Source organism: Phycodurus eques, chromosome 8 (genome assembly GCF_024500275.1).
Source record: "Phycodurus eques isolate BA_2022a chromosome 8, UOR_Pequ_1.1, whole genome shotgun sequence".
Lineage (NCBI taxonomy): Eukaryota > Metazoa > Chordata > Actinopteri > Syngnathiformes > Syngnathidae > Phycodurus > Phycodurus eques.
In genome coordinates, this window is record NC_084532.1 from 19,428,214 (window position 1) to 19,455,208 (window position 26,995).

General features: G+C 40.6%; 2 protein-coding genes across 5 annotated transcripts in view; one reads left to right on the plus strand and one right to left on the minus strand.

Moving 5' to 3' along the window:
* Window positions 1-17,120, minus strand: part of tpm4a (tropomyosin 4a) — a 32,436-nt gene extending 15,316 nt beyond the window's left edge. The window contains exons 1-3 of one of the 3 annotated variants that reach the window (XM_061682807.1): window positions 16,992-17,120; window positions 16,551-16,778; window positions 14,648-14,773 (exon numbers count right to left, since the gene is read on the minus strand). In XM_061682807.1, the coding sequence (XP_061538791.1) occupies window positions 14,648-14,773; window positions 16,551-16,664 (240 nt within the window). In that variant the 5' untranslated portion in view covers window positions 16,665-16,778; window positions 16,992-17,120. Of the gene's footprint in view, window positions 1-5,902; window positions 6,434-14,647; window positions 14,774-16,550; window positions 16,779-16,920 lie in introns of those variants that run through there. The other 2 variants (XM_061682808.1, XM_061682809.1) reach the window with 2 other exon arrangements.
* A 206-nt stretch (window positions 17,121-17,326) lies between these two features.
* Window positions 17,327-26,995, plus strand: part of si:ch1073-396h14.1 (disintegrin and metalloproteinase domain-containing protein 10) — a 46,830-nt gene continuing 37,161 nt past the window's right edge. Inside the window, exons 1-3 of one of the 2 annotated variants that reach the window (XM_061683657.1) lie at window positions 17,327-17,535; window positions 26,418-26,511; window positions 26,626-26,807. The gene's annotated coding sequence lies outside the window, so the exon portion shown is untranslated. The remainder of the gene's footprint in view (window positions 17,536-26,417; window positions 26,512-26,625; window positions 26,808-26,995) is intronic. The other variant, XM_061683658.1, reaches the window with a different exon arrangement.

Here is a 26,995-nt window from a genome sequence, read left to right on the forward strand (position 1 = left end):
TGTTATTGTCCAGTCATTGCAGGACTAATGAGTTTATTCTTGTATTCTATAAAACTGCACTCAACAACGACATGGGTCAGCTGCGTAGCAGTTTTAAATTTCCTTTACAAACAGTTTTTTTGTTTTTGTTTTTAAATCACACCCTTATCTCAGCACCCATTTTTTACTCTCCAGCTGTTAGAGAAGTACCCCTCCTTACAGAATAAAAAAAATAGTGAAACTGGAGCTGTAGTGCAAATTTAATAAGACGCTCATCTTCATGTATAACCCCAGTGACCAAGCAGGAAGGTAATATAATTTCCTGAAAATCACTACTGTCCGCAAAGTAATCTGTCATTTGGATACAGTCCAGTTCCTACAGGACTGACCTTAACGTTTACAGATACACAGTATTGAAGAGACTTTTACTAAGAAAATCAAGGCCAAGCCAGAGAAGAATCTAATTACGAGCTGATTCCAGGGCAGTGGGCTAATGAGCGACACAACGTCGCTGTGGTTCTGTGGAGGTTATTCTTGATACGACCGCTCCCTAACCAATATGGGAATATAGACAAGTATAGTGGAATCTCGAAACCCAAATGCACCAGGGTGTTGCTGTCATACAATACAATGTTGTTCTAGATGTTAGCATATCGCACAAGTCTTAGTTTGTAGTTAGTATGTACATTTTTGTTTTTGGCACAAAGGTTATTAACAACATGAGACTCCGATTCATTCATTCGTTTCTTGCTGTCTATGTAAAGGTAGTCTATTACAGTTTTAATAACAACAGTGGTTAACTTTTTTTTTTTTACACCTATGACTTTATGTTAGAAATTGAGTGTTTCCAGTGTTTTCATAAAGGTTTTATGATGGCAACAGTTTGACCCCAGAAGATTTAATCAGAACTCCTTGTATGCAATGTTTTTCCATCCATCCATCCATCCATTTTCTGAGCCGCTTCTCCTCACTAGGGTCGCGGGCGTGCTGGAGCCTATCCCAGCTGTCATCGGGCAGGAGGCGGGGTACACCCTGAACTGGTTGCCAGCCAATCGCAGGGCACATCGAAACAAACAACCATTCGCACTCACAGTCATGCCTACGGGCAACTTAGAGTCTCCAATTAATGCATGTTTTTGGGATGTGGGAGGAAACCGGAGTGCCCGGAGAAAACCCACGCAAGCACGGGGAGAACATGCAAACTCCACACAGGCGGGGCCGGGGATTGAACCCGGGTCCTCAGAACTGTGAGGCTGACGCTCTAACCAGTCGTCCACCGTGCCGCCCAATGTTTTCCCATATATTTAATTTATATCAGCATGGTGTTTCCTACAATTGATCTTTGAGATCATTTCAAAGTTGAATTCAGACCAACGTCTGTCTGTTGTGTTGCATTGCAGCAAAACAACTTTTTATTGTTTGGTCTGTTCATAAAGAGAGGTCAGGGTTTTTAACTCTCCACTGGTCAAGTAAACATCCCAGCAATTGCATGCCTCTTTCAGGCACTGACTAAATACCATTGCCAGTCACAAGGGGTGATTTGGATCCAGGATAACTAAACAATGTAAACAATGTAAACATGTTAGGCTTTGGAACATTGCAGCAGTTTGCAATTGTTTTGTAGTACTCTGTAAACTATGCAACAAAATTTATTGGAGTTCTAATCAAAAATTGTTTTAAATTCCATTTTGTGTTCTAGGTTTTTGATGAACCATGGATAAACCTTCTCACTGCCATTAAATGAAGCAAGTATGCTTTTGCAATATAGATTGATACTAAATCTGCTGACAAGGCACGGGGGAATCCACTCTGTTACTAGTTGAAAACAAATACAGCAACACTGCCATTTGTTTTTTTGTTTGGTCATTGTTTTTCCAATTATACATTTGTATTATTCATCTATTATAGCACTTTCAATATATTGAGTCACTCAATCAATTTGGTCAGCTAAAAACATCTTAAGGCTTAAGAGTAAATCTGGCTTTTGCTGGCACAGACTGCACAGATCATTTCAACTAAATCACACAGTCTTGGTCGGCATAATCACATGATTATCTCTCCGCCACAAAGCCACAGACGTGGGAGTGTTCCCTACAATGCCCGCTGCTGACGGTACGCAACCGATATGCGTTATATTTGGAAAGTTGAGCTAGTCCCTGGGAGGAATTCCAAAGAAAACAGAGCAACCAGGAAGTCATTCTTTCCACAGACTGTCGAGTGTGAGAGGAGCAGAAGCCCACTGCACCAGAAGGGATGACAACTTCAATTTATACATGGCAAACAGTGAGGAAAATAATGCTTATAATGGAAAACACTTGCATCCTTCAACCCACTTCTGCATATTCTTGGGCGTAAATGATTGATAGTGACACAAATAACTGGAATTGTTACAATACTGAGCAAGAGTGCTATGGGGCCATTGTACGCATCTCTTTCCTTCCACTCTAAATACTTAAAAAACAATAAAACAGTGGAACCCTTAACTTTTGAATGCCCTAAACTTGGAATCTGGCTAGAACTTTCAAACGATTAACTCTGCATGTTTTTGCTGTATCTTTGGCTATTCCTCATGGATAACTGAGCAGAAGTGTTGGTTCTGTTGAGTCGGTGGTTTTATTTTGGCTACCGTTATACTTCCTGTTTTCTTTGTTTCCTTCCTGGTGGGTCTTCTGTGATTGGTGTCATGTATTTGAGTCCATCTGTAGCCTGCTACATTATCGGTTAGTGGGAGCCACTACCTGCTGACCAGTTAGCTGCTACATTGCCTGCTTGTTGTTAAAACAGATTATATATATTATAATAGATTATTCTGCCGGAAAGGTATTTAAAGTAAAATATTTTAACAAACTGAAAGTCAACCATAATCACAGAGTGGAATATATTCAACTTTGGAATCAACATCAGAGTAATGTTATTAGTGTACTGTCGTGACCAGGCAACAGACAAATGGCAACGTAACAGTAAAACAATAAGTTGGTGGTAAGAACAAAGTACAAGGAAATTAAAATGTCAAAGGTTCCTCTCTGATAGCTCCTTACCCTGACGTCACTCTATGCAATCTGAAAATGCCACTGCCAAAAAGTAAGCATTCAGTTGCATTTCTACACATTAAAATAGTAACCTACGCCTCGAAAGACTAGAAAGTGCACAAAATCTGATCATCTGCTTGAAATTACTTCACTCCGCTTAACCAGAACCATACGTCGGCTTGAAGAAGCCACCAGGCGCTTCAATATGACAGCTGCGTTCATCACTACTGGCACTACACTACAAGATTTCAAGCCTGACTGCTGGCAGTCAAGGTGGATTATGGGTAGAGTAGCTGCCAAGTGTTGAAGAGGGAAGATGAATTTGTGGAATAAAACTTGATCTTTCCAGTTGCTGCATAATTTATTTTCTTAAAAATTGAGTACCAGAGACAGAGAGCAAGAGTATCAAAATGAATGGATGTTTTTTTGTTTGTTTGTTTGTTTTTTTTGTCCGCTGAACCCGTAGTGCATTGCATACACTTCCTTTTCCTGTGAGACTGGGCCCCACAGTGACAGGAAGTGAAGGCCAGATTTGGCAGGCGACATCCTGGGCAGGGCAGCCAAGGTTTCTCAACCATGCATGCTTTATGGTAAACAAAATGCAACTTTAAGTTAAAAAAAAAAAATGGAAGACCCCCCTTCCCATGGTCTCACCACCTGTGGGAGGGGCCATAGGGGTCAGGTGCAGTGTGAGCTGGGCGGTGATCGAAGCGGTAGAAAATGGATGGATGGATGGAAAAAGGAAGTCTGGTGTCGATCCATAAACCAACAAACAAACAGTTTATGTAAAGAACATACAGTAAACTCTTCATTCAAACAGTTTACCGGTGACAAAAACACAGCCAGGTCAAATTTAAGACATAACTGCACTACTAGACAGTGACACTTCCAAAGAGCCTGAAACCACAGAAAATAAAAATAACAAACCCCAGTACTTTTCACTTTTAGCCAGATATGCAGCCTGTGTCTCTTGTGTCCATGTTGTGAAACAATGATTCATTACATGAACACACTCAGCAATGCTCCTCTTTTGATCTCCCCGAGCTCCAATGAAAGCCCTTTTGTGCCAAGGAATAACTCCAGGTTGTCCTAATTATTCACATATGGGAGTGCAGCACTCTGCCACACAATAGACGTGATGCTACATTCAACTTTATAAGCACAAGCACGAGAGATGAAGGACAACAACTTTGTGCTGGAAATACCAATTGAAATTGTATATACGGTATTGTTTGCTATTTGATTTTGAGGAAATATTAATGTCAAGTAATTGAGGTAAAATTGAGTGCACTACTTAGCTGCAAGCAGCATAGGTTCTCAAGATTTATTCACACACAATGTAACGTCACGAAAGGCCTCTTCCAGCACAAGGAGTTCTGAACATTAAGAGAACTTCAACCATCTCTTGATTGCAACTGTGTGATGGAAAGTGAGTATAAAGTAAGTTTACATTGGTTAGCCAAGATAGAACCATTAAAGTGGGGTACACCCATACCAATAATCAGGTCGAAATTCAAACAGTGGACCCCTGCAAAAACCGGCCGGACCGTGAATTGCAAAAATCTGCGGATAATTGACGCAACATTATAACCACATTGAAAACCGATGGCGCAAAAAATTATGTGTCTGAAAAGTAATTTATCACGATAAAAATGTTTGCGACCACAATGTTGTTACCAAATAAGCTCACAGATACCCTATCTTTTTCTGTCGCGTCTACTACTACTCTTCCTTCTTCTTTGTATTTTACAAAAGTCTAGATGCCCTGTGGCACCATGCTGCCTCTCACAGGTCAGTCTTGGTACAACGACAAACTTCTGGTTTGGGGGAGGTGGACTCATGATTGTAGGTGGAGTCATCGTTATGTGTGTGGTGTGCTGCATTGGTCATTTCATGTACACCATAAGTATTAAGAGCAGTAAGCACACACAATTTTTCCCCCCTTGTAATATGAACATGGGTCACCATACTGGGATACTAGTAAAAATAAATTTAAAAACTAAAAAATTATGACTAAACTTATTGTTTATTTGACCTACAGTCCCTCAGGGAAATTCTATTCATATACCTTTACAGCTATACCTTACCCTCCCAATCACCTTGAATCTCTCCACTCGCCATATCTCTACACTGCGAAATGTCATAAAAGAAAAAAAGACTGTTACAAAAGTGTGCTTGCTAAGCGTTTCCACTGTCTTGACTCTTCTACTGTGGACTAGTTGTGTCAAGAGGTAGGCAGGTGGCACATAAAAAGAAAAAGAAGAAGGCTGAGTCACTTGCGACACAGTTGGCTGTTTTTATTGAGCAACAATTTGTGAAACTAGTCATGTCAGTGTAGGCTCATACCAAGAGATGACTACAAGTAAACATTAAAGTCCATGTCTTCTGACTGAGTAGGCAAAGCTATCGCTTAACAGTAGGAGTCAATTTTAACTCCAGTGTTCATCAATTTTCTCTAAACACGTGTCCTCAGGAAGGTTATGGGTGAGCTGGAGCCGATCCCACAGCTAACTCTCCATGTGACTCCCATTAACTGGTCGCAAGCCAAACCACCATTCACACTCACATCACAATTTTACACCTATGGACAATCGAGAGCCATCATTCAACCTGAACGCTGAGCTAAACCACGCATGCGCAGAGACCCGCACTTATCCAAACTTTGTTTCTCCACCCCGAAAGAGACCAACGCCTAGCATTGTGGCCAACCAATGAATGGCACAGCTTTATTCTTCGCTTTTATTCTACTGCTATCGCCGGATAACGGAACCACACTGATAGCCGAACAGTTCGCTACGACGAGTAATACATCAACAGCTAAAAATAACCACCCTTACTGCGACACGAACGTGTGAGATGGGGGGATACAAGATACAAGAACTTAATTGTCTCACTTTCTCCCGGAGCTCTCGTTCGCTGTCCAGCTCCCTCTGCAGGACCTGAGCCCGGTCTTCGGCGTCGTCTGCCTGCTGCTGCAAACACTGGATCTTCCTCTTGACAGCATCCAAAGAGTTCAAACCTGCCATTGTCGACTGATTGTATGGCTTAACTTTACACTACACGTGAACGGGAGGGGAAAACGATGTCCCAAAAAATAAATAAATAAATAAGTGGCTTAAACCGTCTGTTTGTATTGGTCTTACTTTCAGAAATGACTACTTAAAAAAAATAAAAACACGACTAGAATATTTGAATGGGCGAGTAAAGGTCCTTCCGTCTCGACAACGGAGACGTTCAACGAAAACGCGTTATTAAACCGGGAAATAGGAATGCTCAGGTGGTCCCCCGAAAATCTCTTTTGGTGCCGAAGAATGAATGAAAGCTGACAGAGGTGGGGAGGGGGGGGGTAAGGAAATTGGTCCTCCTCGGGAATGTTACACTTCTTTGGTCCGTGCACTTGAAAGGATAAAGAAAGGCTGAATGGAGGAGAGAGGCACACTGTGGAGGCCAGAGGAGGAGACACGTGATTGGATGGTGAGGTCACAGGGGGCGGGGCCTAGGGTATGCGTTCAAGTTGATCCGACTGACTTGGATCACTTCAATGGGGCTTGTAAAGGAAATACCCGGATGTACATCGTGTGATCCAATAATACAACTAGCGGTTCGTCTTTCCTACTGGCCGAAACTCTATCAACCTGAATTAAATTATTTGTTACAATAAAATTGTATTCCCAACAGCCTATTCATTTCTCTTGACTGCACTGTGCATGCATGTGGATGTTAGATTTTTATTTTATTTTTTGTCTAATCAGATTCCAGCCTGTTTGCTGCCATGTCAATCTAATCTGCCCGGCTCCTTCAGAATTAGTAGTGCTGGCCGATGTAACTTGAACTCCTTTAGCAACAGGCCTGTTTCCTTTATCAATCAGATTTCATATGTCCTCACATGACCAGAGCGTTGGCTCTCAATGACATAAGCATTTTCAGTCCTCTGATTGGAGAGCAAGCCAAGTTCGACGAGCATCTGTAGCAATCTGTGCACATTGCTCCCTAGATCTCGTAGTATGAGAGTCTGCATATCGACAGGAAGCGGAGCGGCTGGAGCTGTGGTGCGGGCGACACAACCTGGAGCTGAACACGCTCAAGACTGTAGAGATGATCGTGGACTTCAGGAGGCAACCCTCGCCACAGCTGTCCCTCACGTTGTCCAGCTGCCTTGTGTCAACCGTCGAGACCTTCAAGTTCCTGGGAATTACAATCTCTCAGGACCTGAAGTGGGCGAACAACATCAACTCCGTCCTCAAAAAGGCCCAGCAGAGGATGTACTTCCTGCGGCTTCTAAGAAAGCACGGCCTGCCACCGGAGCTGCTGAGACAGTTCTACACAGCGGTCATCGAATCGGTCCTGTGTTCTTCCATCACAGTCTGGTTTGGTGCTGCTACAAAAAAGGACAAACTCCGACTGCAACGGACAATCAAAACTGCTGAAAGGATTGTCGGTACCCCCCTACCCACCATTGAGGTCTTGCACGCTGCCAGAACTAAGACAAGGGCGTGCAAAATCCTCTCGGACCGTCTGCACCCCGGTCACCAGCTCTTCCAGCTCCTTCCCTCAGGTAGGCGCTACCGATCAACGCAAACTAGAACTAGTAGACATTCCAACAGCTTCTTCCCTCTTGCGATCAACTTCTTAAACACCTAACCTATAATTCCATTACAACAAGCTGGCAATTGTTTTGACTTGAGTTCGTTGTCACATTTCTGTGGGGCCAATTATTTATTACTTGTGCACTCACTGTAGTTGTCTCGCCATGCTGCACTATTTGCATATACTGGCCACTCATGCCAGAGTAGCATCTGCTCCATTTGCACACTGATTTAGGAGTATCTGTAACATTTGCACAACCGACATTGTCCCAGATGATCGCACTACTCGTCACTTTAAACCGCATACACTCCTTGAAGTCTCAGCGCCCTTTGCACAATGGTCATTGCACCGGACTATTGCAATATTAGTCGTTCGAACTGCTCTAAGTGCTAGAGGACTCTGCATCTTTTTGCACAATTGTTTTTTGTCAATGTCTTTATGTCCCCAAAGTGTTCTGTAAATTGACTGTTTGTTGTACTAGAGCGGCTCCAACTACCGGAGACAAATTCCTTGTGTGTTTTGGACATACTTGGCAAATAAAGATGATTCTGATTCTGATTCTGATTCTGATTGTTTCTGAACTGCTCTCGATAACATATATGGCATCTTTGCATGCTGCTGTTTTTATAGTATCAAAGGTTTCACAGTCAGGTAAATGCCATTGAAGGCCCAGCTGGTACCAAATGCATGACCCTCTACTGCCTGAGTACAGTTTTAAATAACATTTCACATTTTAAGTCACGTTTGTGTGATATCTTGCAATCTTATGTCCCAATTTCTGTTTACATTTCTTCCTACAGAAGCAAATTAATTTTTTTCTTCTTTTTTTAAGGAGACATTTTTCCGTAGATAGCATGGTGCCCTAGTGGTTAACAAATCTGCCTCACAGTTTTTAGGTTTGGAATTCGATAATTTAAAGGTCCCGTATTTTGCCAAACCAACTTTTTCTAGTATTTGGGATATAATATTGTCTCTATGGTGCCTCAGTAAACATGTGAAATATGAAATAAAATCATCCACACATTCCTGAGTACCAGACAGTTTTCTGCCGAGAAGCCTGAAATCAGGTCATTCGAATTTATCGAGCTTATCTGTCACTAGCGAAGATCTCCATCTACATGCCAGCAATGTCAACATAACAAACGTGTGCTCTCGCAAGTGGGTCTTCTACACAGAGGCAACCAATCAGAGGAAATGTGGGGGTCTTAGCCAAATATGGACAAAGCAGATATACAACTGGGTCAAACAGAAGTAGCTGTCAGAGGGTCCTTTTCTGGACACTCGTATGACAAAACCAAGGTTTTTTTTTTTTCAATGAAATTGACACTTTTATACTGAGTCCATGTTAGAGAGTCACTCTATGGAGGCCTAACTGGCCAAAATATGGGAGCTTTAGTAAAAGGTCTCTGACGTAATTCAGCATTTGGTACTATGACAACCGGGGTCAGACCTAGGGTGTTGCAACAAAGTGAGCGACTACTCAGTGTTGCCTACTTAGCGATTTTGCTACTATAGTTAGTGACATTCCTACCACTTGAGCGATTTTTTTTTTCACAAAAGTGACAAGCAACAAATCTAGTGACATTTTGTGGTTTTAATGGAGACTTCTTTGGAGAATTGAGTCTCTACTTTCAGAGAAGCAGATGGTCTCCCCTCTGTATCCAGATTGCAAATGAATGGCGCTAATCATAAGCCACTACTGGCTAATTTAACCATAACCCCGCCTGTACTTTTAGACCATAAAAAAGAAAATTTCTTTGACAAACCCTTTAAAAACTTGAGTATTTGCTTACAATAACACATGATAATCACAAGCTAGTAAGATAACACAATCCAAAACATAATGAACTATTTAACAGTGCTTAATAGTACCGCCGGTGTTGTTTCTGAATGACTTCAATAAAGGAGAGCTCATGAATGTGTTCATATTTTGGGCAAACCTGAACTGAACATAGTGTATTTCTGCCTGATGAACATTTTTGCGAATGCGCTCAGTCTAGCATATTTGAACATTTTTGTTCCAGATAGGATTGAAACGAGTACTTGAGTTTGTCGAGTATCTCAAGTACAAAAATAAATTAAAAGAGGAATTGTCCCTGCCTCTGGGAACCGCTCATTTAATTGTGTAGATTGTTTCTCCACCCCGACAATGTAAAATTAACGTTGTGCAAATCATTGAGACTAACATTAATCTATAACACGACTTCATTCGTGATGCTTCTCATATTAGTTAAGGGACAGTTTTGCTCAGTGTAGGCCAATAGTTAAGCACTGTGAGACATATGGCCAGTGTACTACCAATTGATATGTAACGGGCTACATTTTGAGCCATGTACTGTACTGTAGGTGAAATTCTTTTTTGCGAGTGTTTGGTACTGGCACAACTTGAGAAGGTTGTGAAATATGGCCAAGATGGTCAGAGACGACGTAGTAAAATGGGTCATGTACGCAAACTGAATGAAGGTAATATTTGTGTATACTCTTGAGGTGTTTTCATTTTATTTTAGTTAGTCTGGTCTAAGCTCATGAACGCACACCCGTGAACCAACTGTTTTATTAGGTCATATGCTAAAATGCTAGCTCAAGTGACGTTGCGCAACATAAGACTGTTTTTTTTTTTTTTTTTTTTTTTTTTTAAATTAATAAAATAATTTTTTCCTGCGATTGGCTGGCAACCAGTTCAGGGTGTACTCCGCCTCCTGCCCGATGATAGCTGGGATAAGGTTCAGCACGCCCGCGACCCGAGTGAGGAGAAGCGGCTCAGAAAATGGATGGATGGATGGATGGAAAATTTATTTTTTGTGTTTGAAATTTCCTCACTCAAAATATTACTTGACAAGAAAATACATATAATAACATAATTGGATGGATGGATACATGGATGGAAAGTGTTGCATGTAGGTCTGTCCTGGCTGCTCAGTTATACAAAATTATTTACAAATTGCTTACTTGCTTATGATGCACAAGTGTGTAAATCATGAGGATGCTTCCCTGGCCTTGGAACCAAACAAATAGGACAGCAGCTTGTCTGTCTTCACTGCGAAGCATGAGGAGAACCATCAACCTTGTTTGCTACTCTGTCTGATTTGCAGCGGAAATGCTGGAAGCGTAGATTTCATTGGAGACAGGAGCGTTGGCTTTTTTTTTTTTTTTGCCTTAGCTGCATTCCTGACATTCCAGAGCAGCCCCCCCCCCCCCAACTTCTTCTCCTCCTCTCCCACCAACGTGCCCTGAAGAAGTGTTTTCACTGCTGTTATCATTAAGTGAACTGTGTCTACATGGTGCCACTGTGTCTTTCCTTCTCTCAAACCTTTGTGCTACTGATATTGGGATCAGAGGATTCCGTGGAATGCACAGCTACTAGACTTGCTAGTCAGTTGCAATGACCCATATTTGAACGTCGTCTTCACTCCCTGGATACAACATTAGGTAGAACTGCATGATTGAGTTCTGCCTTCAAAAAGATAATTAGTGTAGACCTGCACTTATATTGAACCAATATCCAAAACAAAGGTGTCTGGAGGCAGAACAGTGACCCAGTTGTTAGTAGGTCTGACTCACAATTTTGAGTTTCTGGGTTCCGACCTTCCTGTGTGGAGTTTGCGTGGCCTCCCCGCGCTTGTATGGGTTTTCTCAGGGTACTTGAGCTGCATCCGATATTCCAAAAAACATGCATGTTGAGTTGTTTCAAATGTGATTCCAACAAGAGACATTATTATTGTTGTATTGTTGCATGTGCTTCATAGAGAATGATGTCTTACCAAATTGGAACTGCCCCATATGATATTTGGGGTGGGGGAACAAGTGCAATTTTGGTTCATCCATCCATTCAATAATTTTATCCTGTTGGGGGTCAGGGAGTGCTGGAGCCCATACCAGCTGACTTCAGGCGAAAGGCAGACTACAGCCTTTATTGGTCGCCAGTCAACACAAACAAGCATTAAGTCTCACATTCACACCGTCACTGAGTATGAACTGAACCAATGCGGCATGGACTGAAGTCTGTATCACTACAGCATCACTAACTACTTTTGATTCAAACATTGCAAATAACATAAACTACTCAAGCAAATATGAGATAATTTTGGAGTATCATATTTTTCTTTGTTTGTTCATTCATCTGTAAATTAGCAGGGGTGGATTTAAAAAAAATTTTTTTTTTAAAATTATTGTTATATGATGCTAAGGAATGATTTTAACTAAAGAGGGGGAAAAAATCATGGAAATATTGTTTTGTTTTGCCCTGTGTTTGTTAGCATTTTACCTTCTGGCTCATTGAGATTATTAATGCCAGAACCATTTGATTTTGGGACGGGGAAACAGTTTCTATTGTAATACTCATAATACATAAAAACAATATTACGCTAACAACAACAAGTGGCAACATCGTGGTGCATCATATTTGATGTGTGATTCAAATCTGTGATTCTAATAGAAGTGGAAGAAAATCATGGAGTACTTATATGCATTTGCGTTTGTTTATCAGTCCAGTAGTAGGCTTTCTGGAATGGTATGATTGAAAAAAAACACCAAGAAAACCAAGTCCAGTATGAAAAGGCCTTTACGCAAACCAACTAACTGTGACACAAACAAACCATACAGCTCATGTTGCGCTTATGCAGATGGAAGAGGTAACTAGAATGGCGCTCAGTAGAAAACTACTCCAAGGCAAGTTAACACCAAATTCAACACCTTCTTACTGTATGTACCCACCTTGCACATATGCTTGCACTGACACTTTCAGAGAGGTAATCATTTAACAAAATGTTTATTATTATGGTTGTAGTTTTCATTAGTGTACAACTACACAGCATCATACTGAAAGCTGTTCTTGTCCCAGTATGATACAAAAACTAAAACCAAAACAATAAAGATTATATAATGAATACCAATCAAAACAGAGCATTTTAATCTTTTCAAAGGCAGAGAGAGATTTAGTGACAGGGCATTTGATACTGTACGAATAGCTTTTGATGGCTCTTGAAACACAACTGGAACTAATAGCTCTTAGAAGTATTCCCTAGTTTATTTAAACAGAGCGAGAACTTAATCTGGTGTGACTCACTGACACACTTCCCTTTCTTTTGTGTGTCCTGCTACACTGCATTTCCCTGGGATATCCTCCAACTACACTCAAAACAATGTCGTGTCTACTATGGTTCTTTCTTCAAAGTGTTTACGCAGTAGTCTTACATGAATGACCGTGACTCGTAATATGAGTCTGAGATGGGCCGTTTTATAATGTATTATTATGATGTGTATAGCTGTTCCCAAATGAAGACTTGCTTAGATTTGTCACCTCTGTCATTTGCTTTGTGAAGTTTCCAATAATGTCAAATAGTGATCTAATTTACTAACTCTGTCCAGGCGGTTATGTCTTCATCACAAATTAAATTTATAAAAAATAAATAAATCTTGCTATGATCGAACAAAATATAAATATTAGATATTCGAAGCATTCTTTAGTTTGGATTTTTTCTAATGTTCCAATGTTTGATCTAATGTGTGAAAGATTTTTTGCAAGAAGAGTCAACCTACTGTAGGATCATTTTGATTGGGGTGAACTTACATCAAGACCAGGGGTCCCCAACCACTGGGCAGCGGATCGCTACTGAGCCGCAGGCCATTTGCTACCTGGCAAACAGAGAGTCTGAACAAAAAATATTTTATTGATCAGCAGAATCTAAAAGAAGTTTTATTGTGAAATCATCCATCTTCGATAGCGCTTATTCTCACTGGGGTGTGCTAGGGCCCATCCCGCTTGACTTTGGCCAAGAGGCCGTATACATCATTCCATCCAGCTTACTTAAATATAACCTCTATTAAATATTATTTTTCTTCTTCTCTTATCACTATTATCCTTTCAGAAAAAAAACACATACTGGTGTAAATGAGTAAGCCAAGTACGCTGACAGGTTATGTGTTGGATGGGGAAGGTTCGAACTCTGAAAACTGACCATTTTGGACAAACCCCAAACCGAACACCATTCAGGGCATTCTAAATTCAAGAGCCACTGAATATTTGGCCAGAAACTGGGCCGTCGAGGTGGATTGCCCCTGTAATTACACCTGTGGGTGGTAGTCTGATGAAGGTCCCATTGGTAAAGGCACGGCTACCAGGCTCGTGCCAGTGAGCCTGGCATTAGTGGCGCCCAGTATCCATTAAAAAAGTGTTTTTTATTCTTCACAGAGGTCTTATGAATCACTCCTAGTTTGAACCTATTGGACACATTTGCCTTGGGAAACCTTACTAGGAGTATACCTGTAAAGCCCTGAACAATAAAGCTCTAAAGCAGGGGTTACCAATTTCAACAAATTTGTTTTTTCAGAAGTGTGTATCAAACTGTTAGTCCTTCGCATTAATCAGTACCAAAAAAGTAGCTCACACTTTCAAAAAAAGTTGGTGACCCCTGCTCTAAATGATATCTAAACCCTTCCACCATAGAAAAATGGTGATCCAGTTCCTAATGGATCTAATGCTTCTAATTCCTTATGGATGCTTCCCTGGTATGGTGTTCAGGCCATGTCCAACAGGGTGGAGTCCTAGGGGCAGACCTGGGACATGCTGGCCTGGGACGACCCTGAGTCTGAGCTTTCCTGCTTAGACCCGATGCAATGGAGAAAAATGGATGGATGGTGATGAATGTGTCTGCTGCAACTTACATTGACTTTTGTAGGGGGTGGAAGAACATAAAGGTTGAAAACTGAAATGTGAACTGTTGATGTGGTTTGTGTGTGTGTGTGTGCCTTGGAACGCTCATCTTTCAGGAGTGGCTGCACAGGAATGCATAGTGTTTGAAGAGCTCCAAAGCATTCATATGGATCAAAGTGAAGCCACAGCTGGCTCTCACTTCCTCAGAGTCCAGCTGTGGAATAGCAGGCTCCACAGTGCTCAATTGGGCTTTGCTGTGAGCAGAGTGTGGATTCAGCAAGTTATTAACAAGAAGGGAAAGTGAGTCAAGTTGAGTGATGTGAAAGTTATTTGACCCCCACTTTTGGTGTGTGTGCGTGCGTGTGTGTGTCTGTGTGTGTGTGCATGTGCTCTTGCTCACGTCTGCCGCTGTCTTCTCAGACAATTCCAGTTTTTCCTGAGCATCCTTCAGGCCCTCAGAGAACTTGTCCAGTTCATCCTCCGTCTGCTTCATCTTCTTCTGGAGGTCAAGCAGCTCTTCTTCCAGCTGTAGATAAATAGAGAATTACGTTATGTTTTGTTAGGTAATGTTTATATGTAATAATTTTAAAAAAAATCCTCCAATCCTTTCAATAGTGCTTGTCCTCATTAGCGTTGCGGGAGAGCTGGAGCCAATCCCAGCTGACTTTGGGTGAGAGGCAGGGTACAACCTGGAGATGTTTCCAGCTAATCGCAGGGCACAATATAGACAAACAAACATCCACACTCACATTCGCTCCTACGGACAATGCAGAGTCAACTCTGAGGCAGATGTGCTGCCCTCAATTGCAAAATAAATGTGTGAATAAATGAATCCTAAATAAATCCTTCCTGTGTGGATTTTGCATGTTCTCCCCGTGTCGGCAGCCAATCGCAGGGTAGGTACAGACAAACACCCATTTCACTCACATTCACACCAATTTAAAGACTTGAATTAACATGAGATGCATGGTTTTGGAATGTGGGAGGAAGCCGGAGTATCCAGAGAAAACCCAAGTATTGGGAGAACATGCAAAGTCCACACAAGAGGGCCTGAGCTGAGATTCAAACAGAGAACCTTTCAATTGTGAGGAAGAATTGCTGTCTACTTATACAGTAATTGTATGTAATTACAACTTGTGAATTTTTATAATTTGCTGATTGACAAGCAGAAATGATGTGATTGTACTGCCTCATAGTGAGGTGTGTAACGTCCATTTTAACTTCTTCATGTTTAACCAAATCTGGTTCCTTTCCTTATCAAACTGACATTGTATGTATCAGCTCAATATCCTTTGACGAGCTAAGAAAAAAATGGTCACACAGCAACTAGATATGTGGTATAGATTTAAATAGTTTGCTGTTGACCACCTCCCCCTTCCCACACACGCTATGATAAGTGTTCCCCCTATAGTACACAATCAGTCGCCACTTCAGTGTCCAATATTAGAGTCGTTATCAGCGAGCAGGCACCCTTTACAGTCAACACACAGTGTGTGTTAAAGATGTCATTGCTGCCCTGTGACAATTAAATGTTAATGGAGTGTGCTCCGTGTTGGATCCACTTGTCAAATAGACTCTAGGTCTCTTTGTTTTGGCCTTCATCAGTCTTGTGTTCCTATTGGATATTTTATATTAAGTAGAAGTACAATTGAGAGAACTTTTATGAGTTATCGTTGTTTGTCCTGGCTGAAGTAAGTGGTTGCTCTTCGCAGTTAGACCAATGCCAATACATGCAATAGAGTAAATGAACACTGGGGAATGTAAATACAGGAGAAAAGTGCTTCCAGAAGATCTCCTCTGAGCTACGTTGGCTTTTGCATCAACAATGAGATTCTATGAATATTTCGATTGCAAAATATAAACATTACTTCCCAAGTAGTCCCACCATCTGTAGATCATCAAAGTACTGTTTAAACTATGAGTGACTTTGTTATTATTTTGCATGAAACATCTTTTGCTGCTTGACAACAGCAATTTCGGACAAGTTATTGCTCATTTTGGATATATTCTTTCATTTAAAAATTTCAACTATCATTATCGAGTAATTTCATCAGTGTTTGTCTGTCTGGCTTCCTATTCCTGATGGCTCTCTGATCGAGCCGTATAAACTCAGCCGAGCAACAAGTGCCCAGGAAAACGTGACATGACAACACAAATGCCAAACAGCGTGTTCATTTTGTTGCAATATGCTCAATAAGCAATTTTTTTTCAACAATAACTGTGTCTGTATTTAACCTTATTTTCTAATGCAATTTCTGTTTGTATTAATACTGGTCTATGTGTCGTTCTCTTCACGCACCCACCTGTTTACATTTGTCCTCAGCCGCCTTCTTGTCCGTCTCTGCCTGCTCCGCCCTGTCGATGGCGTTCTCCTTGTCCAGTTTTAGCATCTGCATCTTCTTCTTGATGGCCTCCATGGTGGCTGTTCACTCGGATCCCGCTTGGTGAGATGATGAACCGTTTCTCCCAAAGTCTTTATTTGGTTCAAGATGCGAGGAGAGCCCTTGTCAGTGCGTTGAAAGAGGTTGGAGCTAGAGTGGAGGAGATAGGCAGGAAAATAAAGTGTTGAGCTCTATATGGGGAATGATGTAAAGTGCAACAGAACCTGCCCACAGGTCCTCCAATCCTCCTCCTCTCATCCATCCATCCGTCCATCCACTCCTCTCCACTCACCACTCTGCATGCACTCCATCCCATCTCCCAGACTATCACTATTTCACACTTCACCCTATCAAAGCACTCACCCAAGGCCATTCCATTAAGGAGTGATCTGCTCAGCTCCCTCGGTCTCCACCCGTGCATGATGTCCTTATTTGGGGTGCTGCGCTTTCACGAAGAAATATGCAGGAGAGAGCGAGGCACATTTAACCAACCAACAAGAGCTTATAAACAGGAGGAAGAGAGAGGGAGGAGGGAGAACTTACTGTAGGTACATGTTGTTGAGGCCCATCATCATTAATTAGATAGAACCCTCTAACTGGAATCAAAAACAAAAACAAGCATGCAGTATTGTGCAAAAGTCTTATCGCCCACCTCTAGCTGTGTTGTTTTGGTGGATTTTTCATAACAGTGTAAATGACATGCACAGTAGTACTCTTAGGCAATCATCTTCATTTCCCAAAGCTTTATTTGCGAACCTCTTTCCAGGCGATTATACATAGAATCAGGCTCCAGGGTTCTCAAGGAGAAACTGGTTCTCTCCATGACTTTGGAAAGGGACACTTAAGGGCACAAAAGCAGGGAAACCTAAGTCCTGGATTCCAAGACTACGTCCCTGACAGACCAAAGGTATTTAGCTTTCATGTATCTATGTACCTGTAATTTTATTTACCTTATGTTCATCATTCTGTTGTACAAATTACAATTTTTGAATGTCAGCTACAGATTGAAGAAACAAAGCTGAAGCCTTGAATCTTAGATTAGCTCTCTTGGCAAGTGGAATTAGCTAATTTTCTATGTAGTTAGTTTTCAGTGTTTGATGACTGCACAAGGTGTCTGATGGTACTAACTTGTAAATAAAATGAAGCTCCAGTCTGAAAACCGCTCGTCTGTTCATTGAACTGAGGGACAACGACAGTGATGTTAACTTGGTACAGGGATCTCCAATATATAGAATGGGGTGGCTCACAGCTCATGTTTTCATCAGTCCACGTAATATTCTATATCGCCAATGTCAGGCGACCATCTTTTTTGAGGAAAACAAAATATTTTCATCTTTGTTGAGCTGTTGTCTTTGCATCATCAAAGCGAGCACACCATTTTCAACACTTTAGACTGATCAGTAATTTGTCAAATTAGACAGACCCACCCGGTAACTGACGAATATTTCTGATTTGTGGGACATGACCAACAGTTTTGATTTGTGATTTTTAAAAATGTATTTACCAAATTTGCACGTGCGATTTCTGAACAACAGTTATGTAAAGAAAATATAATGAGAAGAATATTAATGTTAACAGCTCCAATGTTAATGTGAATGTAACATTTTGCCTTGACCCAAAAAAATCAAGGAGATATATATTTTCTTTATTCCAAAGACAAATTAGGACCAGTTTGGACAGACCAAGCCGACAGCATAATTGAAGTTGTTACCAATTTTAGCAATTAACAGCAAATGCATTAGATATATTGTTTTGTCTCCACCTGTTACCAAGTCTGTTTGATTTATTTTATTTTATTTTTAATAACGCAAAAATCTGGAATGGTTGGGTTGCCTTTTTTTATATCCACGGTAAATATTGAAGTCATAATAGCATTGCTAAACAAAATATCAAATGGTGGATAAGACTTTTCCACAGTGCTGGAGAATTCCACAGCACACAAAAGGTCAATGATATTTATTATATATTTCAACCGTGTGATATTATCATTGCTCTCATTTCTAATGTTGTGGCTGATAAGTGTGTGTCACATTTCTTCCATTTCCACCATGGAAATACCACTTGGATGTTATTTAACGCAATGGAATCGGAACATTGTCCAAGCACGTAGTCGCTCAGAATTATACTGTAAAACATCAGCATGCATTTTATGAGGAGAAAAGTTTTTAAATGCAGAGTCCAGAAAGTCAGCCGACAGTCTGTGGCTGATGCATGGAGCAACTGTCAGCAGTGCTGATGTGGAGGAATAACCACAACCACGGTGTCACTCAGCATGTGGAACAGAGGAGATGAAGCAGACTGAGGGAAAAGGAAAATTACTGGAGCTGCAAACCCTTTAAAGAGCGAGTGAGGGGATTGTGGTTGGCAAGAGTGAGCCACTGATTTGATATATTTTCTTGTCAAACTTAGGTTACATATTTGTGAAAAAGAACATATTGAACATATTTTTAAGAGCAGGGAGTGTCATAAAACAAATATTTAACTATCCTATCAATTTGGATGAAACAATCCCACTATTCATCGCCTTTTTTTTTTTTTTTTTTTTAAAACACCTCTTTAAACTTTCATTCCAAAAAGATTCCATGCAGAACACAAACTGGCTTATATAACTAGAGACCATACATGTATTGCCTATTGAATTCCATCCATCCATCCATCCATTTTCTGAGCCGCTTCTCCTCACGAGGGTCGCGGGCGTGCTGGACCCTACACCAGCTGTCATCGGGCAGGAGGCGGGGTACACCCTGAACTGGTTGCTAGCCAATCGGAGGGCACATACAAACAAACAACCATTCGCACTCACAGTCACACCTACGGGCAAAAAAAACCAAAAAAAAAAACCCATGCACTCACAGGGAGAACATGCAAACTCCACACAGGCAGGGCCGGGGATTGAACCTGGGTCCTCAGAACTGTGAGGCTGACGCTCTAACCAGTCGTCCACCGTGCCGCTGCCTATTGAGCTCATTTCAACAATTTATAATATGAAATTTTTCTATAGTTTTACATATTTTACCAATTCTTTAAGAAAATGCATCACACTTACATTAGAGAATGCAAATAAATGACGGAAGGAAAAAAAAACAATAGAACACAAAATGATAGAGTGCTAAAATGAGAGCACAATAAAAAGATACCAGTACATCACAGAATGATCCTACAATGTTAAAAGACAACGAAAAACAAACGCTGGGATGATAAGATGCTAAAGGGCTAAAAAGACAAACAACACTGAATGGTAGAATGTTAAAATGTTGGGCAGATAAAAAGATCTGAATAATTGAATGTTAAAAACAGAAAAGAAACTGATAGCAAATTTAAAAAGATGCAAAGACTACAATGATAAACACTGAATGATAAATGATAAATTGCTAAAATGCGCCCGCTCAGTACGGCTCTTCTCCTGGATCTCATTGATTGTGGGGGGGGGGGGGTATCTAATGTTGTGACCTGTCGGTCCGCATGTCCGAGGAAACGTACCTCATGATTCACCTAGACAAGAAAACTACAATGACGTAATGATTACTACCACCACACTCACTGACTCGCTTTCGCTTCCATCCACACACACACACACACACACACACACACACACACACACACACACACACACACACACACACACCAGACTCAGGGTCGCACCAGCCACTTTATCAGCATTGCGGGTTTTGTCATCTAATTTATATGTCTTATTTGCCTTGGTTCTCTGATCTTGACTATGTTGCTATGGTGTCATTGTCATTGTCACAAATGATATAGTAACACAATTTCTTTCCTTGATAGGGCCCCATAAGGCTAATGACATTAGCCGAGGTATGTTCCCCGGGTCAAAAAGGTCCAGATATGTCCCAAGCTCTAGGCTACAAGGACACGATTGCAAAATCCATGAAATTTTCAAAGTTGCAAAAATTTATTGAGAACAGTCAGGATTTTATGGGAAATGATTCACGAGTTCATGACGCTACAATCATAAACAATTGTGTTCAACCTTAGTAGAATGAGTGACAAAATCCCATTCACTATTGCAACACTACGCTTCCTCTCTCTGTTCTAATTCCCAAACTTTAATTCCCCGCAGCCCTTCCCTCTCTTCCCCGGGTCTGTCTGTCTCTGGACTCCTTCCTGAGTGCCTCTTGTTACCTTGTGCATGACCGCACGTTCACCTCCTGTTACGTTGCGGGGTGTCAGTGTCGATTGCAGGCACGGACAAACACTCATACTATGTACATCTGGCCTTAGCTGGATTTCACAACTGTTCTGGGATTGCAAAAAGGAACTTAGTGTGTGTGCTTGTTGTGCGTGTGCGTGCGTGTGTGTGTATGTGTGAGCTCCATGGTCAAGAGAGAGAGAGAGAGAGAGAGAGCGAGAGAGAGAGGAAAGCCCTCCCACAGGAAACTAGCGCTCCCCTCTACATGGCCTTTTAAGGTAAAAAAAAACTCCCTCAAAAACTCTTCTCTCTCTAGGGAATGACTAAAAGATATAGTCATATTTAAAGCTGGGGGATAAAATAAGTACAGTAAATAATATGAGCAAAGAAAGCAAACGCTAAATTAAACATGACGAGTGCAGTCGGTTTTACACGTGTGGTTAGTCATATTTTTATAATACCTGCCTATCAAGAGCGTTTATGGCTGTTGTGTCGTTATAGCTGTAGTGACCCATTATGTCTGTTGACTCATTAACAGGGTTGTGGGAAATAGACCTTATGCATTTCCTTCATGGTAGGGCCGGAGGGGGACTTGCAGTAACTGAAAATGCAGTAAATAAGCATGTCAAGTTGGGTGGCACGATGGAAAAATGGTTAGTACGTCTCCTTCAGAGTTCTGAGGTTCCAGGTTACAATCTCCAGCTTGTGTTTTCTATGAATATTCTGGCTTCCTCCCACATTTCCGATACATTCCTGTTGGGTTCATTGAAGACTCAAAATTATCCATAGGTTGGAAGGTTGTCTCAATATGCTCCACGATTGGCTGGTGACCAGTGCAGGGTGTAACCTGCCTCTTGTCCAAAGTCAATAGGGATGGATTCCAGCTCACCTGAGACTCCATATGGACAAGCGCTACAGAAAATGGATGGATGGATGGATGGCACTTGACGTGACGTTTGGTTTTGAAGAACTTCACTTTGGGACACATGCTGAAATTCACACAAACACACTTTGAAACCTTGCAGAAAGTGTTTCCAGAAGAGTGGAAACTCAGCAATTATCCATTTTCACTTTATGAAGCTATCATGGTATTTTTGTCCATGTACTGCATGCTTTTCGAAATATTCTCTTGATGTTAGTGGGCATTAAAACGGACGGGATTGCCCTTTTCTTAATCTCCATGAGAGTTTCGTGAAAAACAGAGTTTTCTGTTTCTGCGTGTGTGTGTGTGTACACTCACAAACATGACATTGTGTGACTACACTGCCCCCAATGAGAGGCCATGAGAGCGCGTTAACTTTCCTTTAAATAGCCCCCACCATCAGCAAATACTTTGTGTCTACTCACTATCTGAGTGGAGTCATTCACCTTTGTCTGCCCCTTGTTCTGCTCGCAGAGTGCATCCAAGTTTCACTGGAAACAGCTGCTGGCTTTTGGAAGGTTGCTGGATGAGAAGTGGCAAGAGTGAAGCATGACTGTAAAACTGCCCGGCAATTAGCCTAACAGCCTATAAAACAAGTTCAAATGCAAAGTGTTGGGTGGTATTTTTCCTGTGGGGTTTAAAGTGTACATTGCTCCCATATACAGTAAATACAAAATGTCTACACACCCCTGTTAAAATACCAGGTTTGTTGTGATGAAAAGAAATAAGTCCAAGATTAATAATTTCAAATCTTTTTCCACCATTAATGTGACCTATAACCTGTAAAACTCAACTGAAACAACAAGAGATAATGTGGTTGCACAAGTGTGCACCCCCGAACTGGAGATATGGCTGTTTTCAGAAGTAACTAATCACGTCCGAACTAATGTTCAATGGGAGTCAGCACACACTTGCTACAATTTAAAGTGCCTCTGATTAACCGTAAATAAAATCGAGCTGTTCTAGTAGGCTTTTCCTGGTGTTTTATTTTTTCCCCTAGCAGAAGCCTGAAGGTTTTGTGCTAACACTATCACTGGATCATTTGGCCGTGGTCTGAGCTCTCGTAGGAGCAAACAGTACTGCTGTTGCACCGAATGTCATCTCTAATTTTACAATGTTCAAACAGGACAAATTGGTACTTGAGCAAAGCCATGATGCAGAGGTTATCTCAGCGCTGCACTTCAAGACCTCACGCAGGAAGAATGTGTGACGTTATCCGCTCTGTTGATAGGCTGCCAGCAACCTGAACCGTAAGAGGTGCCACCACCACTGGCACCATCATCTTGGTCACTCAACCAACCAAAAGCAGCAGCGAGCATTGACTCGGGCCTAAATCTGATTCCTGGATTAGAAGTCAGTTTAGGATCTGGCCAGCCTTTGTCTCGACAAAAGTCTTGGTCAGACAGCACTGGCCGCATTCTCTTCCGGCCCTGCAGCACCCTGGATGTCACCCCACCCAGCCTGGACCAAAATCCTCCCTTCAGGGTGGGACTCAACTTGCCACATTAAAATTAGATGCGAAATACCTAAATTCCTAAAGCCTGTCGCTCCTCTCTTTTTGTTCCTTTCAGTCCCTATCTCAACACCAATTATCTTTCACCTCATACAAATTAGAATGTACTTTTATGTACATTGTATTTGGTACCCATGGTGTGTTGCATTTCAATCCTTTGTCAGGCAGGAAACCATTAATGGTAACTTGAGTGAGTGTCAACTCAAACCTCACCAAGACCCATTAGGAAATCTATCTTTCTTTCTTTCTTTCTTTCTTTCTTAGCACAACAGATAACTTTGTCATACATGTATACAGTGATTATGATGTTTTTTAATCACCGCCAAAATGTAGTGAGAATAAAAAATAAATTGTACGTATGTATGTATTTACTGTATGTATGTATGTATTTGTGAATTAATTATTTTTAAAATACTTTATAATTGATTTCTAAATAATGGCAGAGACACATTTAAGCATGTCAGGATAAGGAAAAAGGATAATAAAAGATGAACTATACATACAGTAGAATAATTTCACAATAATATCAATTAATTTAGGTTTATGTTCTTATGTATAAAGCTACACAATTTTTAAATAATAATAATGTTTATTATTTGTATAGTTTATATAAACAAATATTTATCATAATTAACCATGAGTCACATACTCATACATACAAAAAAAATCACCCAAAAATGTGATGTTAATAATGATAGTATAATAATAGTAAATAATAGAGCAATATGTATTTTTGTATTTGTAAAAAAAAAAAAAAAAGTGTACATATTTTAAAATATATTCGAAATATATTGTTGGAAAAACAATCACCTCAAAATTTTTAAGTCTTAGAAGTATATTTCTTTTTCCGTAGCTCCGTAGGTCTTACGGTATGGTCAAAAAGTGGTTAAGGCATATTTTCAAGGAGCTACAGCTCAAGAAATTAAAGCTTTGTAAACCATCGGTTAAAGAGTCCGACCATCCTCAGTGGTAGTTTATAAATAGTCATTATGCAAAATAAATGATATGGTAAATGATTACATTAAACAAACAAACAGTAAATGAGCAAATGAATGAATCAAAACCCAGTCTTGATTACTTTTTTTCTGTTGTATGTGAAAGACAGTTTCCCTTTGTGTCCTTTGTCTCTCCCACATTCTGTGTAACATATGGCTAAATTTAGATACTAACGGATGGTGTCGTTTGCTTTAAGCTGTATAAACAAGCAGCAAACTATATGCCTTCAACTATGTAGTGCATTTTTTTTATTGTCTATCCTCTTATTTGTTCAAATGCTTTGCTCGGTTTTGCTTCTACAACCCCTCTTTTGCAGACTCACACCATTTACCCCCAATTTAAAAAAAAAAGGGCAGTTTCCTTTTCCAGGGGCTCGTCTGTAATCCACTCTACAGTGAAACATGCTAATGGCGCTCTCTTGTGGATAAAATAAACATTACAGTTACTCATGTCATAATTTCTCTAACCATAATTATGGGATTGCAATGAAAATAGTCAAACTGGGTATGTTCCCTTATTATTTTATATTATCTCTACAGTATATCCAGTATGTCTGTTATTGTATTACATTTACGTTTAAAATGTGGACAATTTTCCCACAAGAACATGATATTGCTGGAATGTCAAAGCACTGATCCAGCAACCAATCCGATGATGCTTATATACGCTAGGGCAGTGGTTCTGAAACATTTTACACGAAGTACCACCTTAAAGAAAATAGCTCTTCATGTACTACCACCATGACCAACATTAAAATACTGAATTTTGAAAATTAACGGTGTGCTTAATTATAAAGGAAAATTTACATTTTTAAAAATATATTACTAAAGATTAAATTAAAAGGTATTGCACATACAGTAGGAGTTTAATAAAAACTGAACCTAAATAAATAAAACTTGAAGAAAAAGCAGTTCTTAATGATGAAATGCAAATTCTGTGAACATAAAAGATACAATTAAAGCGATTGTTTTACGTACCACTAGAGGGAGCCGATGTGATACTAGTGGTAACACTACCACACTGAGGATCACTGCTTTCGGGGGATACAGTATCTGCATAGTATCCAGGGTACAGCACAGTTTTTACACAAGATGGCTTTCCTGATGCAACCCACTTTTTTCTTATCTGGGCTTGGGACCAGCTACGGCTGGGTATTAAGGCACTGGCCCAGAATCAAACGCATGTCATCTGCATGAAACTCAGCAGCTGTCACAGTCTGCTGCCTTGACAGACAGCCAATCTGTCAGCCAATCACTTTCTATTATAGAGGCAATCTGTCAACCAATCATGTTCTACTGACCACAGTCAGCTACACCTGCCTATTGAAGGCCTTGTTGGAGATGCAATCAGTGTCAGAGTGGCTGACAGGCATACATTCAAGACGCCTCAACACGTTTGCCTGTTCCCTTCTCCCATGGCCGTTGGGGATCCTGCTACAAAGTCAACAAGGTGTGATTTTCCCTGTTTCTGCTCTCTGCGAATCGTGGGTTAAGACACGGTGAAATCTGAGCATTTCCTGACCTGCTATGTGTGGATTACGAAACATTGCATCATTTTGGCCCAAAACAAATTTATCATCTTCAAAGCCTGACTCTCTCGACTGAGAGGCGCATTGTATCCTACCTTTGAATTGACCTGTCACACTTGATCTTAAATTGATTATTCAAATCCTTTCCAACGTTTCCGGTGGTTCAGTGTTTTGCACTTTGGTCCTTCACCACACTTGCCTTGTGTCAGCAGCATATACCACTATACACCACCAGTGCCTTATACTTTCCACAACTAATGCAAACACAAAATTCGTCATCTTAAGAAATTTGAATTATTAAATGAGAATCAACATTCTTTTTAATATAGAAATTAGGAATGAAATTATCTTCTGAAAAGTATGTCCCTGTGTTTAATGCATCTGTACAAAGGCAGTTTCACATTTTGAATTGAACTACTGAAATAAATGTACTTTTCTATCATGATATAATTTATTGAGATGCTGAACATGCCCATAGCTCCATCTGTTACCAAAGGTATGTTCCTGATGTAACGTGTTACACTTATTGTTCGTGTGTATTAATGACATTGTCTACTTGTTTTTAATTCAATTTGTTAAACTTGAAAAGATGCCAGCAATTCAACAAGAGGCTGACGCTGTGCCGTGTCAAGGCTGCTTTCGGTTCATATCAAATAAAGATAACGCAGATTGTTGTTTCACAGGATGTTCCACCGTGGACTGATACCATTACATTGAGCGATCCAGGTGACCTTGGCCTGTTTTTGGGAGCCACACGCTTACCAGACACTTCAATTGGTATAATTGTACAATCTTGCAGTGGTAATGCAATCAAATATAATAAATGTAACAAACCCCATTTCTCTTCATCTCTTTTTTTTTTCTTTTTTGAATAACACTTGTCCTCATTAGGATCACGGGTGAGCTGGAACCTGTGCCAGCTGACTTTGGAAGAGAGGTATGACAGACACCTGAGAAATCCCAAGCAAGGATAGGAGAACATGGAAACTCCACTCAGGAAGGGATTCAAATAAAGAGCATCTGAACTGTGAGGCAGACATGCCAACCACTGCGCCATCGTGCTGACGTATAAGGTAACTAAAATATTACCAACAGCTCTCTCCAGAGCAATTCTACATCACTGAAAACTACAACCAAAAATGTATAGTCAAGTTATGAGTTATCAAACTACAATATCTAATAAATTACTGCTCATATTGGATCCCTTCAGTTGAACAAGGGGGCAGCACATATGCCTAGTGATTAGCATGTATGCCTCACT